This window comes from Lycium ferocissimum, chromosome 6, assembly GCF_029784015.1.
Source record: "Lycium ferocissimum isolate CSIRO_LF1 chromosome 6, AGI_CSIRO_Lferr_CH_V1, whole genome shotgun sequence".
In the NCBI taxonomy this organism is placed as follows: domain Eukaryota; kingdom Viridiplantae; phylum Streptophyta; class Magnoliopsida; order Solanales; family Solanaceae; genus Lycium; species Lycium ferocissimum.
In genome coordinates, this window is record NC_081347.1 from 49494976 (window position 1) to 49514359 (window position 19384).

General features: G+C 34.5%; 1 protein-coding gene across 1 annotated transcript; it reads left to right on the plus strand.

Annotated features, from left to right (window-relative positions):
- The first annotated feature begins 4788 nt into the window (after nt 1–4788).
- LOC132059759 (putative potassium transporter 12) lies at nt 4789–12462 on the plus strand. Its single transcript, XM_059452531.1, has 9 exons — nt 4789–5471; nt 7204–7432; nt 7510–7758; nt 8319–8369; nt 9066–9326; nt 9796–9848; nt 9955–10069; nt 10197–10451; nt 11095–12462. The coding sequence occupies exons 1-9, from the start codon at nt 5199–5201 to the stop codon at nt 12144–12146; spliced, it is 2538 nt and encodes an 845-aa protein (XP_059308514.1). The 5' UTR covers nt 4789–5198; the 3' UTR covers nt 12147–12462.
- Nucleotides 12463–19384: the final 6922 nt, after the last annotated feature.

The window sequence follows — 19384 nt, forward strand, 5'->3', positions numbered from 1 at the left end:
AATAATTGAATCATGATTTTCCCTCCCCCTTTTTCGTCAAACCCGGCCCTGCCCTTCTTTTTTGGATCTTCATTTCTACATATTACAACATAAATGAATCCTTCATAACATATAAAAAGGGATTAAATCTTACCTTTTTCCTTCAAATTCACACTTGGCTAAGGTTGTGAAAACGACGAAACGACCCATCTTCCGAAACATACACCACGCTGTAGAGGACCCTTGAATTAGTTTAATACAATGCAATGAAAATAATTTTGGGACGAGATTTCAAGGGGGTATTTTTTCCTCCTTGGCCGAAATGGCCATTTTTTTTTTCTCCTTCATATTTTTCTTTGTTCTTTCTCTCATGTTCTTGAGCTCTTCCAAATGGCAATATGATGAATTCTTTTCATCCATGTGCCATGATATTAAAGGGTCATGTGCATGGCACACACCCATGTGCATGGCACATGCCTCTTATATTTTTTTTTCTTCTTTTTTTTTTTTTTTTTTTCATGAACAAATAATTTGCCAATTCCAATTTTTGCTCTTGGCCTTTCACAATATTTCCTTGAGCTACTTTGTGAATTTCCCTTTTTACTCCCTAGCCTTTCCTCATATTTCCATATCCAAAATTTTCATAACTAACTTATGTACCAAACAAGGTTTAATTATAATCTTGTCCTTAATTTGTCATAATTATCTCAAATTATCCGAACGCGAAAAATACGGGGTATAACATTGCTTTTCTGAGACTCTTACTGGTATTTTTTTTCTTCTATGCTTTAGTAGTGACAATGGCCGTAGTTGTTGTTTTTGTTATTATTTATGTATTTAATTTGCTAATTGTTATTCATGATCTGGATCTTGGGTGATCTGAAAGATCATTAGGCTAAATCATGTCATGTTTACCCGCAAATATTAATTAGCTATGGCTAAATCATGTCATGTTTACCTTAATTTGCATTATATTTTTCATCGTATAGAATTCATATTATAGTACATTTTAACAACTTGGTCTTCTTGAATGCGAGATAGTGCATTGCGCTACGTAATCCAAAATTCTTGATCTGGGTGAAGAAATCTTTATATTTGTTAAACCTTTTTGCTTGAGATTTGTTTATTTTCTTATGTTTCTTTTCGTAGTTTTTATAATAAAGAAACTACGTGGAAGAACAATATTTTCCTTTGTAAGTTATAAGTGGACCTTGCTCTTCACTTTAATATGTGGAATCGAGAGTATCATTTTTAAGGCATCTAAGTATATTTGATGTAATTGCCATAGGTCCTATACAAGCCTAAAGACGAAACGTTGTTCGTAAGGCACCATGAAGCATCTTGTCGTCTATGGACGTAAATGTAAAAAAGGAGCGCTTGTGCACCCCTTATTGCATCGGGGCAAAACTTTAGACTTTCACTCCTTTTTTTCTTCAAAACGACGAGGCTATAATTTAGATGAAATTTTATTGAACACGGATGAAATAGCATAAATGCTGATGACTCTCGCATGAAGTGGAATATTAGAGGTGAAAACTTCAAAATTTATGAGTTCTATTGGCATAATCTCTCTAAATTAAATGAAGGCATGGGGAGTTAAAAAGTTCCCCACTTTGAGTACTTTACATATGAATCCACCTTTATCTTTTGATGCTCACAACTTCTCACAGCACGTGAGGTCAACTCCAAGACTATATGAGAAAACTCGAAAAATAATAAGATGGATCATGAAGAACATAAGCGCTAATTAAAAAAGTTTAATGTTTTCCTCCAACTGCTTGTTTTTACAAAGAAGCATGTTGTGCCTCGATTTAAGTCTTGAAAGAGGCAAACAGATTTGGTAATGGATTTGACAAGAAGTTGTCAATTTTAATTTGTTATCATGTTTCCTTTACGTGTTGCATTGGTTTCAAGAGAGTTGTCACGATGTTCTTTTTTTGTGTATGTATGTGTGTGTGATGACTACAAGAATCATAACCTTCCGAAAATTTTTCGGGAATATGAGAGATGTATGTAGGAAGGGTATCACCTTCTACTACCGCCCAAGAAGCGTCAATTTTTGAGTTGAACAAACTAAGAGGAGAAGGTCTTGATTACTTAAAATACAATTTTGATGTAATTTTTCGTTGCTAAACTTACAATCTCCGTTTCAACTACTATTTGTCAAAGGAATTTAAAGATCAAATATGGTGCAACTTTGGCAACTTTAGCGATGGATAATTCAATATATTTATTTCTTACAAGACCTTTATATTATTTTATTCATGAAAAATTAGCTAACCATCATTTGAAATAAGATCGATCCGTAAAAATGAGAGTATAAAATTTCTGCAGTATGTCACACATGGTTCATATATATTCGTTTCTATTATCTCTCTCCGCTCTTTTTTGTTTAAAACAATCTGCGCATCGCGCGGGTACGTATACTAGTGGTACTTAAAAGAAAATAAAGGTTAATAATTGAACGGAGAGTAGATTATGAAATGAAGAAAAAAGGTGGGGGTGATATTGTGGTGATACGACCAACGGTGACTTTCTAAAAGGGAAGAAGATGATGGATTTTTCAAAAATATAACTAAAATAAAATTTGACATATGGTGCAAAAATAAGGCCTAAAACACAAATTACTTAAATGTTTGCTCAATTTATTTATGTGTAAAATATGAAAGTACCACGAAATTAAATTGGTGTATGCTAGGCTCGATTAGAGAAAGATTTGGTGTGTAAAATTTATCCCATAAAATTAGAGTGTGTCAAAGGAATTTCGGTGTGTGTTTGAAGGGTTAACATATGTCTAAACCAAAGTAGTACTCCCCAGTCCCAAAAAAATTGTCTAACTTTCCTTATTAGTTTATTCCAAAAAGATTGATACATTTTTATATTTAGAAACAATTTAACTTTATGAGATGATTTACATCCTAATAAATATCTAAGGCTTGTTTTGAATCACACATTTCAAAAGTCTTCCTTTTTTTTTTTTTCTTAAATTTTGTGTCAAGTAAATGTAAGACAATAGGGAGTATTTCTACTATATTAGAAGAGTGGGTTGGATCGTTGTCCACCCACTCTTCTAGAATAGTATTTTTTTTTTTTTTAAAAAGGTGGGGCTCACTCTTCTATAATAGTAGAAATAAAAAAAATTTAAGGTGGGGTCCACGTGAAGAAGTAGGAGACAATTGCAAAAAAAAAAAAATTAAGGTGGGATCCACGTGAAGAAGTAGAAGACAATTGCAACAAAAGAAAATAAATAAGACATTTAAATAATGGTAATAAGTTCAGAAAATTGTAAAGGTACACTTAGAGAAAATTTAAAGAAGAGAAATTCAGGAAAAAAGAAATAACGATTTAAATTGAACACAAAAACCGCCAAAGAAGTCATAAAACCAAAAGATTTAAAATTTATACCTTTGGGTAGAAGAGGCATAAGTTTGGACACATATGTCTCACACAAATAATGAGGAATAAATATGAATATTTAAATATAAACTACGTTAAACGTATACATATATTTTCTTAAAATGATGAAGTTGGTCTATACTTAAAAATTTAAAAGAAATGCGTCGACACATGCAAGTATTTGTTGAGTAGAAAGAGATGATGCACCTAAACCCTGGTAGGAGAAGGTGTATTTTAAATCTTTCAATTGGAGAAGTAAACTAGGAAAGTCATATATTGGAGAAGCGGACTAAGTAAAATAATTTATTGATATTTTCAATTAAATTAATTTATAATACTTTCTATAATAAAAATTTCATAATTATATTACTAAAAGGTACTCTCTCCGTTCCTAATTTATGACATAGTTTGACTATTGTGTACCTAAGTTTAAAAGAAAGGAAAGATCTTTTCAAACTTCCGCCTAAAAACAAACATAGACATTTCATGCGATTTAAATCATTTACCAGCTTAGGTTTTTAAGTTTCAAGTTTAAAACGATTTCTAAACATAAAAAATATATCATTCTTTTTTAGACAGACTAAAAAAAAGTGTGATATTATTTTTTGTATTGACACGGGCTTTCATCATCTAGTATATTATTAAAATGTGATGCACCTAACTATTATATTATTAAAAAGCGCATCACATGACGTATGCGTACTAAACATTATTAAAATGCGCATCACGTGATGTATGCCTCTGCCTCATACTTTTTGATAGTTATACTGTAACCATAATTCATTTGTTATTCGTACCAAAAAAAAAATCCATTTCTTATCTCAAGAAAGCTACCCATATATCACATGATATTATTTAGGAAAAAATTAAAAATCATTACTTTGGAAAAATTTAAAATGTCTCTTGAACTTGTTTTGTCAAAATACCCTCCCGCTCTCAAAGTTTTCAAATATTTAGGAAATTGTCCTCCAAAATCCTCGGAATTATTTTTTAAACCATTCCATCATTTTGAAATCACCCAACTAAATCATAACCCATAAGATCCCGTTATTCCATCAATTCCTCAAACTTCAAACCTACGTATTGGGAGAATAAGTGGGATGCGGGTTATTATTTAGTTGGGTCGGATTTAAATGATGACGGGTTTAAAAAGATTTCAGCTATTTTGAGGATAATTCACAAGAGTGAAAAAGATATTAAAACTTTAAAAGATGTGGAGGGGTATTTTTGACCCAAATAAGCTTCAAAAGAGTGATATTTTTAACCTTTTTTTCCAAAGTAGGTGAGTATTTTTGGATTCCTTTTCCCTATTATTTAATCATTTATTAATTAGCTACATGGCTACAACAAACAAGTTGTCACTAATTAATGAGTAATTTATTACTACTAGTACCATTACCTACCAAAATTAAAACCAATAAAATCACGCTGAAGAAAATGTCAACGTTGTTCGATGAATTTGTTTGTTCTGTCACTTTTTTCCATGAAAAAGTTACTTATATTGCTTACTACAAATATCCTAAAGTCCCATTATTGGATCTTGGAAAAACGAGATATAATATTCCCATGTGATGCTTCGTAACTGTAATGAAGGAAATTCAACAAGGAAAAAAAAAATAAAAAAAGAGCCGCCTTTTCAAGATTCTTGATTTGTCAGTAAATGATTGAAAAGGATATCGTAATTTACCTAAGCATATAATTTCATAAGATAAAAACCAATCATACTGTACTGACAAAACTGCATTATTGACCACCAGTTATATTGGTATATATAAGTTTTAGAGTAACAAATCTGGTTCATTCATTTTAGTCATTCTTGAAAAATGAGGAAAGAAGAGATAGAAGAGAGTAGTAGTACGGTGGGGTTGTTGAAGAGGTGTACAACTGGTGGAAGTGGAGGTTCAACAAGATGGGTTGATGGTAGTGAAGTGGACTCATCAGAAGCACCACCATGGTCACTTTTTGGTGATGAAGAAATTGTTAGAGAAGGTTATGGATCTGTTAGAAGAAGACTTGTTAAGAAGCCTAAAAGAATTGATTCTTTTGATGTTGAAGCTATGCAGATCTCTCTTGCCCATGCCAACCACCATAAAAAGGTCAAAAAAGGGTACCTTTTTGAGTTTTTTTTTCTGTTTGTGTATTCATCTTGCTTTTCAGTTGTTTATTGAATTATTGGTCATTATGAAGTATAAACAAATAAACTTCTTTCTTAGAGCACTGTGGTACCAATTGGATAAGTTTATGCTTTATGGGAAAAAAGGGAAGCTTCTATAAGCTATCTGGGCTGAAGTGCAGTGATATTGACTTAAAAGTTAGGATGAAATGTTGAGTTGAGTTTTCAGATGTTATTATATCTCAGAAAGTCACTTTTGTTGAAGGAAATTGGAATCAAGAAGGAGGGTGACTTTCTAAGATAATAATTACTTTTAGTTGAGTGACCATCTCAGATATCAACCCATGAAATGTCTGAGATTCGTTTAAGTTTGTCGATCCAAACAGCTAGCTGCTATATGTTATTCTGATTCATTAGAAATTGACTAGTTTTACACTGACTTCAACGTACTGCAGTTCTTATCCTTTATCGAGTTTAGGTATGATAATATGAGTTCACATAAGATGTGAAGCTCACAGCGGGAGTTATATGCACTTCTGTGTATTCATCTTGCTTCTTAATTGTTTATTGGTCATTAAGAAGTATGAACAAATAAGCTTCTTTCTTAGAGTACTGTGGGACCAATATCATTTGGGATTGGATAAGTTTATGCTAAAGTTTAGGCTTTATCGGAAAAGAAGTGAAGCTTTCATAATGGACGATGCAAGCTATCTGGTCTTAAGTGCAGTGAACTTTTCAATTGTTTATTGGTCATTAAGAAATATGAACAAATAAGCTTCTTTCTTAAAGCACTTCGGTTAATCCTGCTTTGATTTTACTTCTTTCGGTCTACTGGAAACAGCCTCTCTACCCCCACAAGGTCGGGGTAAGGTCTGCGTACATCCTCCCCTCCCCAGACCCCACTTGTGGGATTACACTGGTATGTTGTTGGTGTTGTTGTTGTTGTTGTTGTTGTCGTCGTCTTAGAGGACTTTGGGACCAATATCATCCGGGATAGGATAAGTTTATGCTTTATGGGAAAACAAGTGAAGTTGTCATAATGGATGAATACTGACTTCAAATATAGGATTAAATCTCTGGGATCTGTTCTAAGTTTTTCAATACAAAAGCAAGCTGCTATATGTTATTCTTGCGATTCTTAGAAATTGACTGGTTTTACACTGACTGTCAACTTACTGCAATTCTTCTCCTTTTTCGAGTTACCATAAGATGTATAGCTCAATATGAGTTACCATAAGATGTATAGCTCAATATGAGTTACCATAAGATGTATAGCTCACTGTAGGAGTTATATGCAATTTATGTGCATTAATTAAAAGGAAACAAACCAAAAGCATGACAAAAAGTGAGAGTATTGAGAACATAAAGTTTGGGACCAACTTTTAGAGGCCAAGAAAACTTTATCCCTCCCTCTTCCTCCTTTTTGCCCAAGGCAATCCTTATTGACTTGACTATAATTTCTGGAAATTTGTGGAGTAGTTTTCCGAGTTTTTGGTCCCTATATAAGGCGTGGATGTAGTAGACCCAAGGTCGAACTTTGATAATTGACAAAAGCTTATTTCCTTTTCTCTTTTTGTTCTGCATCATGAAAAGGTTCTTATGTTAACAATATTAATCACAATGATGCAAATGCTTTTGTTATTAATTGGGAATAGAGTTTGTACAATGGCCTAGCTTCATATCTTATTTTACTAATTTATGTCTCTTTCAAACAGGATGTTTCTCTTTTGAGTACACTTGCTCTAGCATTTCAAACGCTTGGTGTGGTATATGGTGACATGGGAACAAGCCCTTTATATGTTTTCACGGATATTTTCAGCAAAGTTCCCATCACATCAGAAGTTGATGTCTTAGGGGCATTGTCCATTGTGTTATACACAGTTGCTCTCATTCCATTAATGAAATATGTGTTTATAGTGCTCAAGGCCAATGACAGTGGAGAAGGTATGGTTAATTCCTACAAGGGTCTTTTTGTCCGGAAATGATGGTTTCCTTAACAAGTGAAAAATTTTTAATGGCAGGAGGAACGTTTGCACTGTATTCATTGATCTGCAGGTATGCAAATGTCAACCTTCTTCCTAATCGACAGCCAGCTGATGAATACATATCAAGTTTTAAACTCAGGTTACCCACTCCAGAACTGGAAAGGGCTATAAATATAAAGGAGGTTTTGGAACGTAAATCTTCTCTGAAAACTCTTCTCTTGTTGTTGGTTCTGATGGGAACATCAATGATTATAGGTGATGGTATCTTGACCCCAGCAATATCAGGTATTCTATTTTTTTTTTCTTTTCAATTTTTGGTTGTCATCGATAGGTGCAGAAGCAACTCTGCTAAAATCTCAATAAGTGGCCAAAAACCATGGTTGAGTGAACATTTTTTATCTTCTGCATTCTCATTACAAATGCTTATCACTGTTGGTTTTCAGTTAGCTCAAAGGTGAAGGAGAATATCTACCAAAGGCTGATTTTTACTGTACTTTTTGGTCCACTCTTACTGGCATAAGATGGACAATTTTGTTTTAGATTCTTTAAACTTTTGTGTACATATGTACATATTGAAATGGACTAGAGGATGATGTAAAAAACTGAGGTCCTCAATAAAAAACAGTCAAATAGTAAGGAACAAGCAAAGGCTAGCTAATATGACAAAAGCATCAAAATCATCTAGAACTACGGGTTCTGCAATTATTCATCATTTGTTCTTTCTAGTTCCCCTGAAGTAGGATTATGTCTATGCTTTTTAGTTATCTGGCACCACATTGGTTCTCTAAAATAAAAGTATTCTTTGTTACCCGATCCAGTCTTTTAATGATCCTCATTTGTTGCAGTTATGTCGGCTATGAGTGGGCTGCAAGGTAGAATCCCGGGATTTGGCACAAGTGAGTTTTCTTGTTTTCTTTGTAATTGCTGCTACTAGTTACTTCTCAGAATTAAACTGCAAAACTTATGCTCTATTGGAAATGCTAAATTGGTTCCAAATAGCATGCCTTTTCTAGCTATTAGTTGTACTGGCCGATACTACAAATCTACTATCAATCGACAGTTTAAGGTTCATTTCAGCATAGAACAAAAGAGACAATATGCAGGATGGGTAGAAAGAGTTATGATACTCGGCTTGATTCAGGGAAACTACAGGATGGAAAGGAATATACCAATCCTAAGGATCTGTAATATTAATTCTGGATCCAAGAGAGCAATACAAAGATATCAGTCGTTTCAAATAGCATGCCTCTTCTAGCTATTAGTTGTACCGTGGGGAAGCTAAAGTCCCACGCGATATAGAAAATCACCACCTTTCATCTTAGTGGCATGACAAAATTTGAAGTTATGCTTTCACTAATAGGATTTCTTTTGTTGACTTCTTTGTGTTAGTCTTGATTTATATAATTGTTATCTCTATTAAAAATGTTTCTATAATTAGCTAAATTTTACTGTGTATTTGCTTTTTCAAAGTTTGAACACCCTTAGCAAAATTTCTGGCTACGCCAATGTTTTTTTTTTGAAATTGGTAACTGTACTGGCTATGCCAATGTTAAGGTGACTTGCATAAATCACGCTATAAATGTTGGTTGCAGATGCTCTTGTTATCACTTCAATTATCATCCTTGGCGCATTGTTCAGTATACAGAAATATGGGTCAAGCAAAGTGGGTTTTACATTTGCTCCTGCCCTTGCTTTGTGGTTCTTCAGTCTGGGTTCTATTGGAATTTATAACCTGCTGAAGTATGATGTAACTGTCTTAAGGGCTTTAAATCCAGCTTATATCTATCTGTTCTTCAAGAAGAACTCAACCAATGGATGGTCAGCACTTGGTGGCTGTGTTTTATGCATCACAGGTACGTGGCGTTCTTTTCTCCCATTGTATGGTCTAATACTCGTAAATAGTTTGGTTTATGAAGATATCTGAGTTTTCACTTTATATGCACATATATTTGGCTGTCTTCTTTACTACTATTATGGTGTGTTTAATGGGACGTATGATGATCTTGACATTTCAACTTAATTGCAATGTATTTTTGCGCTTATGATTCATGTATATGTGCGTTCATCTGGAAAACCAGAGATATGATAAATGCTGTTTGATGTTCCCATGGGCTAGTGTTAGGACATCAGATTCTCAAAGCGCAAGTTTGAAACTAGACAGAACCTAGTTATTTTTCCAAGGAATCTTTTAATTTTGATTAGAGATATCAATGTTTGTGTAGAAATAAGTGTTACATTGGGAAAACATTTAGTTTTAGAGAACACATTATTTGTCTTTCCAATTGTTGTTGAGTTGATATGGAATGTAATGAATGGTTGCAGGAGCGGAAGCAATGTTTGCTGATTTAGGTCATTTCTCTGTGAAGTCTATACAGGTTCCTTTCTTCTTCTTTTCTGCCCTGACGTAAAGTTTCAACCGCCTACCTTAATTATGATATCTGCAGCATTTGCTTACATTCTGATGTAAGTTGACTGCTGCAGATTGCTTTCACAAGCGTTGTTTTCCCCTGCCTTTTTTTGGCCTACTTCGGTCAAGCTGCTTATGTTATGAAACACCCAAATTCAACTGCCAGAGTATTTTATGATTCTGTCCCAGGTATTATTGCTAAGAGGCAACTTGTAGATATTCTCTTTGCTGCTTCCTTTTTCTTGAGAGTCAAATGTTGAATAGTTTTTAGTATTAGGTACTCCTTTGACACTTTTGTAGTTTCTGTCAACAACAGAAAGTCTCTTTTGGCCAGTTTTTGGGATAGCAACTATTGCTGCTATTATTGCAAGCCAGGCCATGATATCTGCTTCATTTTCATGTGTTAAGCAAGCTATGGCTCTTGGATGTTTCCCTAGATTGAAGATTATTCACACCTCAAAGAGGCACATGGGTCAAATTTACATTCCTGTCATTAATTGGTTTTTGATGATAATGTGCATGCTTGTGGTTGCTGCCTTCAAGAGCACGACGGACATAGCCAATGCATATGGTTGGTACCTCACTTTAGCAACTCTGGATTTTTTTAGAACAAAAAAAAGATTTTTCTGCGTCTAGTTAATAATACTCCATCCTTCCCATTCTATATGTCACTCTTTTCCTTTTTGTCCATTTTAGAAAGACTGATATATTCTATATTTGGGAACGCTTTAATCTTAATATTCCAAGTTTGCCCTCTAGTATGTCATGCTCTCCTAGGAAGTGACATGACATGTTGAAGACCACCAAATTCTAAGGTTAGTTTTGGTACTATAACTTATGTGTAAAAAATCCTTTTTTTCTTTCTTGATTGCGTTTCTAGTCAAACACTAGCATACAAAATGAAACTGATAGGAGTACTTGCTTGAATCTGCGCTGTTTGTTCCCCCTTTCAATTCCATTCACTTCTTCAAGCAGCTCCAGCTATACCAATATATTATTAGGAGCATATTTTGGAGTTAAGTCACACAAGAAAAGAGAGATGGAAGAAGGAAAAGAAAAAAGTTCTAGGGCTTCTTGCTCCTCGACATTAGAGTGCTAGCTCATTTTCGATTAAATTATAAATTCAAGTTATTGATAGAATGAAAATACATTTCAATCATTACTAGATAGCCTTGAGCATATATTCTATATGAAACTATCCTTCTCTATTGCAGGCATAGCTGAAGTTGGTGTCATGATGGTTAGCACGACTTTGGTGACAGTCGTAATGCTTCTGATATGGCAAACAAATTTGTTTCTGGCTCTCTTGTTTCCACTTATATTTGGATCAATTGAGCTCATTTATATGTCCGCTGTTCTATCCAAGATCTTGGAGGGTGGTTGGCTTCCGCTTGCTTTTGCCTCTTTTTTCCTCTGTGTGATGTATATTTGGAACTATGGGAGTGTCTTAAAGTACCAAAGTGAGGTCAAGCAGAAGATTTCACTGGATTTCATGCATGAGCTTGGCTCTTCCCTTGGGACAGTGAGAGTACCAGGGATCGGTTTGCTATACAATGAGCTAGTTCAAGGCATTCCCTCTATTTTTGCACAGTTTTTGTTGGATCTTCCAGCTATTCACTCTGTCATAGTCTTTGTCTGCATCAAATATGTGCCAGTACCTGTTGTTCCTCAGGAAGAAAGGTTCTTGTTTCGTAGGGTTGGTCCGAAAGACTATCATATGTTCCGTTGTGTAGCTAGATACGGTTATAAAGATGTTAGAAAAGAGGACCATCATGCATTTGAGCAACTTTTAGTGGATAGCCTTGAGAAGTTTCTAAGAAAGGAGGCCCTTGAACTTGCTTTGGAAAGCAACATAAACCAACCAGATCTCGATAGCATTTCCGTGAAGTCAAGGGATGAGTACGAAATACAAGATGGTGATGGGATGGACGAGCTTAAGATTCCATTAATGCTTGATCAAAGATTGGAAACTCCAGGGGCATCAACATCGGAAGCAAATATGGCATTGCCAGCTAGTGTTATGTCAGTTGACGAAGATCCTAGTCTGGAATACGAGCTATCTGCTCTCCGAGAAGCCACAGAATCTGGATTTACGTACTTGCTTGGACACGGGGACGTGAGGGCGAAGAAAAACTCTTGGTTCGTCAAGAAATTGAGCATAAATTACTTCTATGCATTCATGAGGAAGAATTGTAGAGGAGGTGCTGCAACAATGCGCGTTCCTCACATGAATATTATCCAAGTGGGAATGACATACATGGTTTGATCTTGGTGCCTGCCACATATATAGCTACTTGCTGGCCTTGTATAACTCTTGCATTACATTTTCTTGATGCCAAATTATTCAAGGCATAAAAGAAAGCATGATGTTTCAAGAAGAGAACAAATTCTTACATCTTCAAGTGATTTTCTTATTCATTATTTGTTGCTCATGGATGTTCTGCCATCTTCCTGTATAGGCTTTTGCTGTAAATGATTCTCTCGTGTTTTCTTGTCCTAAAGAACAAATGCGGACTATTCATTTTAGTATGAATATTATTATTACTACATCACTATTATTAATCCTATTGCTATTACTATTTTACTCGATAGTACTTATTGACTATTTTTTTCATTCCTTGCCGCCCACATGTTGTCAATTCTACATTCAATTTCATGATTTAGATGTCCATGTCTTGAATAAAAACGTATACTATCACCATGGGTAAGTGTAGAATCATTACCTTGAAGCTAGGTGATTAATCCAAGTCGAGATTCCTTCAACTTGTAGCTTAGTTCGTCCAAAAATAGTGTTAAAATGTCAAATTTTTCGAAAATAAGTCTTTTATACTACAGGTGACTTTTGCAATTCCGACAACTGGTCTACAATTGCGGTCTCGCAAAATCAGATTGGGCTCCTCTCCATTTTCCTTCTCTCCATTTTCCCCAAGTTCTATCTTGGATTAGAGACACATGGCATGGGTTAGAATTAATGGCTAAGATTTAATTGACTAAAACAAGGCCCTAACCATGATTACATAATTAATAACTTATCCATAATTATATTAGAATAATTTTCTCTCTTCCTATTTACTTTTCCTACCCAGTAAAATATCTTTTCTGATTTATCCGATTATTTTTTGCCACTTAATTTTTCCCCTAATAGACCCAATATTCAATTGGTGATATTTTTCATTTTTTCAATTATGATGCTTACTAATTTACATAATATAGACCCCATTATTCAATTGGTAATTGTATATTTTCTAAAGAGTTTCTATATTCTGGAAAATATCACCATTAAAGATTTGTCATGATTGTAAAAAAAGATGGAATATTAAAATAGGAAGAGAGAGAAAATTATTCTAATATAATTATGGAAAAATTATTAATTATGTAATCATGGTTAGGGTCTTGTTTTAGTCAATTAAATCTTAGCCATTAATTCTAAATTTCTCACGCCATGGTCTCTAATCCAAGATGTAATCCTTTAAAAATGGAGAAGAAAAATGAGGAGTGAGCTCCATTCCCGCAAAATCAGCCAGTAGCTCACAAATGCGATGCACGCCCCCTTCGCAATTGTGATGGCTAGCCCCCCAATTGCGACGCACCAATACCAAATTTGCTTAAGTTGTGAATTCAGCTAAAAAATGTGCTAAAGCACCTCCAAGACCCTCGGGTTCCAACCCAAATCATGCCAAGCCCCAAAACATAAAGCCAACCTATCCAAAGGTCTCAATATTTAAAATGAAATGCTAAAATTAAAAACTAAGATTTGAGTTGTTACTGAGAAATACAACAAACTAATGGAAGATTGCAAGTAAGTTTGTTATGATGTGGGATTGTGGGTTTGTCCCCCACATAGTTGGAGCCATTTTTAAAGGTTTTATATAAGCTCATTCCTTCCGGGTATCTTTGATTGAGAACACATATAAAATATGTGTATATAGTATATCTTAAGTAGTATCAGACTTGGACTTGGGGCGCGGGAGCGGACCGGTCCTTAAAATAGATATTTCTAACAATTATTTTTATAATCAAAGTTCTATCTAATTTGCATTTTAAATTTTGAATTTGAGTTTGAATAAAACCGAACATGATTGTTCAGTAAGAGAAGTGTCTCTTTGCTCCATAAATAATAAGTTTTCCCTACGAAGTGGCATCAGAGGCAAATCCTGGATTTAATGTTTATGGATTCCTGCACTAACTGCAAGTTAATATACAACAATAACTGAGTTCACAATCAATACTTATAGGTATTTAATGAATTTTTCACTATATATAAATATGGTACGAGTAAAAGCTAGTGGGTTCCCGTGAACCCCTAGATTGTCTTCTAGCATACAAAAATCCGTGTATATGAACTTGACTTAATTGTATCCTAAAGAAAATTATCTGTATTTTCCCAATTAATATACGACAGATATCTTCTTCAAGAAAAATTGATTTCACGTCTAAGCCTTTCTTGTTTTAATTTTCAATTTATTATGTTTTCTAACATTTTCTAGCAAAAGGAAAAACTATATAATAGTGCATTTTCTGTTCACCATCTGGAGGCATATATGTGGAGCATGTTAGTTTTGTGAGAATCTAATGTTATGATTAATTATATGAGACCGCGTCTTTTACATGATATTTTCTGATGGCATTATATTGTTTGCAAGCTGTTAATTTTGCAGGGGATAGTAGGACCACTTTTCACCTAATTCTCTTAAAAAAAAGTATCACCACACTTGCATAGAGACATGAAGGAAAGAAGCCAATTGCCATTTCTCTACTTAACTGATAGAGAAATCCTTATAAAATCCAAAACAATAAAAGAACCAATAAAAAAGGACATGAACTCATCTTTTAACACAATAGGCACAAAAATCCAAAAAATAAAAATTATATGAGAGAATAGGATGACAAAATATATCTATCAACATAAATAAGAAATGGTTGGAGCAAAAATGTATTCAATCATAATAAGGAAAAGAAATGGTCGGAGAAAAATGTACTTGTAGATTGTCCAAAGATTGGTTCGTATAGTAATTAGGTAAGCAATTTGTTTTGGATTAGTTTGATGTTTTACCTAACTATGTTTTGTTCAATGTGCAATTTTAATTTCTTCTTGACCTTTTACGCGACTCCTAGCTAATTAAAGACTTCTTGTCGAACAATTCTTCTTTACATACTTAATTATAAAATGCATATATGTGTCCTGCGTTGTGTTAACATATTATAATATTGTTCTAATATGTATGCGCACACATAAAAATCATTCAAATAAAATTGTTACAAACATTTAATAGATTAAGGATACAAACTATAAAGTATAACCTCGTGATTACAACTTCACCTTATCCTATCACGATTCACGTACGACTCAAGAACCCATCAACCGTACTCTTTGACTAAGTTTGTAAATTAATCTTAGGAGTAGTTTGTAATCTGCACCCCTAACGTATGCATTCTTTTATGATTCACATTTTATTTTATAATTTTTAAATAATGCACCTTAATCTCCTTAGTTTCTTCCAAAATCGTAAAACTTTTTTTAGCAATTATATTCAAGGGAAAACTAGGAAAGTAAAGTCTAGTTAAAAAAATAAATTAAACATTGTACCAGTAGTTATGGGAAAATTTTATTAGGAATATAATATTTTATATCAAAAATCAAACGTTGTGTACCTAATTATATAAACATTGAATATTCTTATATCCCTCAAATCCAACTTCCTTTTGAAGTTTTTTGCTTATATATGTCGATGTTTCTGTGATCCGCCAACTAGAACAAAATAAAGAAAGATCCTGAGAAGTTTTGCACGTACTTTTATACACAAGTGTCTATAAATCCGGAATAAGCATCTCGGTAAAAGATCCATTAGTTCCAAAAAAAAATATAGGAAGAGAGAGAGGGGTTGAGAATTCACGAAGTGGGACGAATATCCTCTTATGTTCTTTTAGGTTATAGTTTGATAAAAAATTTACCTATTGAAATAACATAATAGGACTCTAGCAGACAATCAACAAACAAGTCATGGACTTCATTGTTTTCTCAATGCAAACATATGATTCTTGAATAACTATCAACTTTATTCTAGAGGGTCTTTTTTAGTCACTATTGGTATAACCACACAAAAATACTAGTTCACCTAATGATGTACTGTCAATGGAGCTCACTCTATGTTATAACTTTTTTTTGCGCGGATTGGCCTTCATTTGGGATGGTCTTTAATTTTTACCTGCAAAAATGATTCTTGCATTTTTCCTAAACTTCGTCAAGCCTATCCGTTCATTTTTTCCAAACCAGAGTTTCGAGTTTTAAGATCGCGCTTTTAGTACGCGTGTGGTGAGATGTTCCAAGCCCGTATCTCATCGATTTTGCCATTCCTATGATTCAAAGGATTCACCGGCTATAGGCGAGTTAGCGTAGACATCAAGTAAGGGCTCGTAGGCTACTCATGCCAAATGAACATCCGATTTTTTTCAGGGGGAAGAGAAGAGCTCTAGGTCAAGCCTCTTATTCTTCAAACTCGAGATCCCCTATTCAATCTTCAAATTGATGGTCTTTAAGTTTTGCCCTTCGCCTAATACCCCGCGGTTGTGGGTTCGAATCCCGATAAAAAAAAAAAAAAAAAAAATCGCAAGGCGGTTGAATTTGCATGGTAGCATCGTTAATGCAGTAAATTTGCAAATTCGGCCATGTGCACCCCCCGCCCGAAGGGCAAAAGTTAAAGACCACCATTTTGAGGGCAAAAAATTAAAGACCACCCCAGAGAAGGGCAATCCTGCAAATTGCCCATGTTATAACATATATTAAAAAAAATAGTTTTTGGGCCTAATACACGCATAAGGGGTACTAGCTAATTAGACGGCCTGTTAGCTAGTCCAATTCTAAACTCTAACCCCAAGTGTTGGAAGACGTGCACTAAAAACATTGCAAAACAACTAGAGTTAGGGTTTATACTTTGCACCAATTAGAGTACTGTATAGGCTGTGAAAATAGGGGATTCATCTGTCACGCGAGAGGATTCCCAACGACTAGTGATTCCAGTCGTGGTTGCTATAGACGATTTACTTCCCCAAAGGAGAAATATTGTAAGACCAAAGACATCTGAATCTGAATACATATCTAAATGACTAAGATGTTGTCTTTAAACCTGAACTTTGAATGATTAAGACTGTTTAATAAGCAACATCTAAATTTTCTTAATTTGTTTATATTTAAACATAATAAGTATAAAATTCAAATAAAAAATTAATTAATTATAAAAATTTAAATTTAAATAAAATAAAATCATTATTTAATAAAAAAATAAAATTTTCATTTCGTTAGTGATGGTTGAGATGGTTTATAGTGGTGGTGGTGGTTGATACGCTCAAATTACACCTTTAATTAGCGTAAAGCAGACAATGTCAAATATAGTAACCCAACGAGGTTGGGGTCGAATCCCACAGGGAATATGGTGTGCAAAGGTTACTAAACTCGTAGAATGCTTAATTTAGGTCAAATGTCTTAATCCGATGATTTTCGTAAAAGTTGATTTGTGTATGACTAATAGCTAACTAATTGCTTTGGATTGTAGTTTATGGTAAAAGAAACCAAGGTTGTGTCCCCTTTAGATGAAGTGTATGATCATGGGTATTGCTCTCGATATACTTCTAATGGATCATTTGTATGGATGCACTTAAATTCTATGTGAATCTAGACTATTTTCCAATAAGAAAAGACTATTTCTTTCTATACTTTTTCCAAAGATAAGAAAGTATGGATGAATAACGGTTAATTATGCCAAGTAGATTCCTCTTATTCGTAAGTGAATTTATTAAACAAGGTTTAAAGCCATGAGTTCTTGCTATGTGTTCTTACTAAACCCTAGTTATTTTCCCAAATAAACCCAAGTTTATGGCATTAGCTAATGTTTGCAACCACTAACTCTATGATGAAAACGAAGAACACATAAACCCTAACAATTCATTATGCGTATATCGCTAACAATCCCCAATCACAACACACCCATCATCGGGTTCACAACCCTAGTAAGGAAATTTAGCTACTCATAGAAGAAGAAGAACAATAAGAAATAATTGAGATCATAATGCTTACGAATGATTGCTTGGAATTGAAGAGAAATTAGTTGCAATTGTTTGTAATCCCAAAAGACTTCAAAAACTATGAGTATTTAGTGCTAAGGAAATAAAAGCTGAAATCTGGTGAATTCTATCTTACAAGAAACCTATATCAGGTATTTATAAGAGCCTAAGTTGTGAGAAGTAAAAAGACAAAATTGCCCGTCGGGTTTGTTCTGCGGACCGTAAAACCATTATGCGGACCGTCAAATTGCTGCCCTTCAACTGACAAACAGTCTCCTGCACTTTTCTACGCTACTCTTTGACGGACCGTAAAATGTTTTGCGGTCCGTATAATTGTTCCACAGATGGATCTTAAACTCTTTACTATGACCGTTTACGAGGTACATTTGACGTTCCTGTAAAGTTCTACGGGCCGTCTAATTGCTCCGTCAATCTGCCTTTTTTAATGACTTGTTATTTTCTCCACTTCTTTTCGCATTTTCACAAACTTCTCCAACTTTTGCCATCAAAGCACTTAATACCTGAAATGCAATAAAAACGACACGAACTTGCTTGAAAACAAGTAAAACTCTTCGCCAAAAGCGTCACATGTGCCGAAATTATGCGGCACATCAACACCCCCAACTTAAAGTCTTTGCTTGTCCTCAAGCAAGTCACAAGACACAATGACTCAACTAAACTCAGATATCACAGAGTAATGATGTCTACAATGGTTTTTGTTACACCTCGGAAATTTCCCCTTAGCGTACAAGTGGATATACGCACGGGGGGCATGATGAATACGAGGTTCGGATACGTAAGAAATAGAAAATTGATAGTCCTAATTAAGATTTCCAAAGGCATTCGGATTGAAGAAAGAAAGTTGTTAAGGAAAGCGAGTTATAAGTTAGTGTGTCGGGCAAAATTATGAGTATTGAATTAATGATGCCTTAAGGATGTCATGGAGAAGAGTTATAACGTCCCCTAGACTAACAATGAAGTGATGAACAAGTGCTAAGAAGGTTTCATAAGGATTGGAGATCAAACGAAACGACGGGAACCATTTCGGTGGAACTGTGAGTGCCACGACCATGTTCCATGGACAGCACCATGATCCACGGACCGTGGATGTGTCCGTGGAACAGCCAGCAGAGAAGATGGCTGGCTGGTCGTGAACCACGACCAGTTCCACGGCCAACACTGGGTTCCACGGACCGTGGAACAGTCCGTGGAAGTCCCGCCGACTGAAATTGTTCCAAGTTTTTAAATGAGATCCCACTTCAATTATTTCATTTCCACTCACGTCTTCAACTCCTCAAGACCTCTAGAACCTTCCATATTTCTCATCCATAAGAAAACAAAGAGAATCAAGGATCAACAACAAGAAATCAAGTGAATCAAGTGAAGGAAACCTTATTGAAGTCATCCAAATCAAGGAAATCTCAAGAAAAGAAGAATAGGGTTTTG

Coding starts and splice junctions, on each gene's coding strand:
- LOC132059759 (XM_059452531.1), top strand. CDS start 5,199: ATGAGGAAAGAAGAGATAGAAGAGAGTAGTAGTACGGTGGGGTTGTTG. Junction 5,472..7,203: donor ATGCCAACCACCATAAAAAG/GTCAAAAAAGGG, acceptor TCTTTCAAACAG/GATGTTTCTCTTTTGAGTAC. Junction 9,327..9,795: donor CTGTGTTTTATGCATCACAG/GTACGTGGCGTT, acceptor GAATGGTTGCAG/GAGCGGAAGCAATGTTTGCT.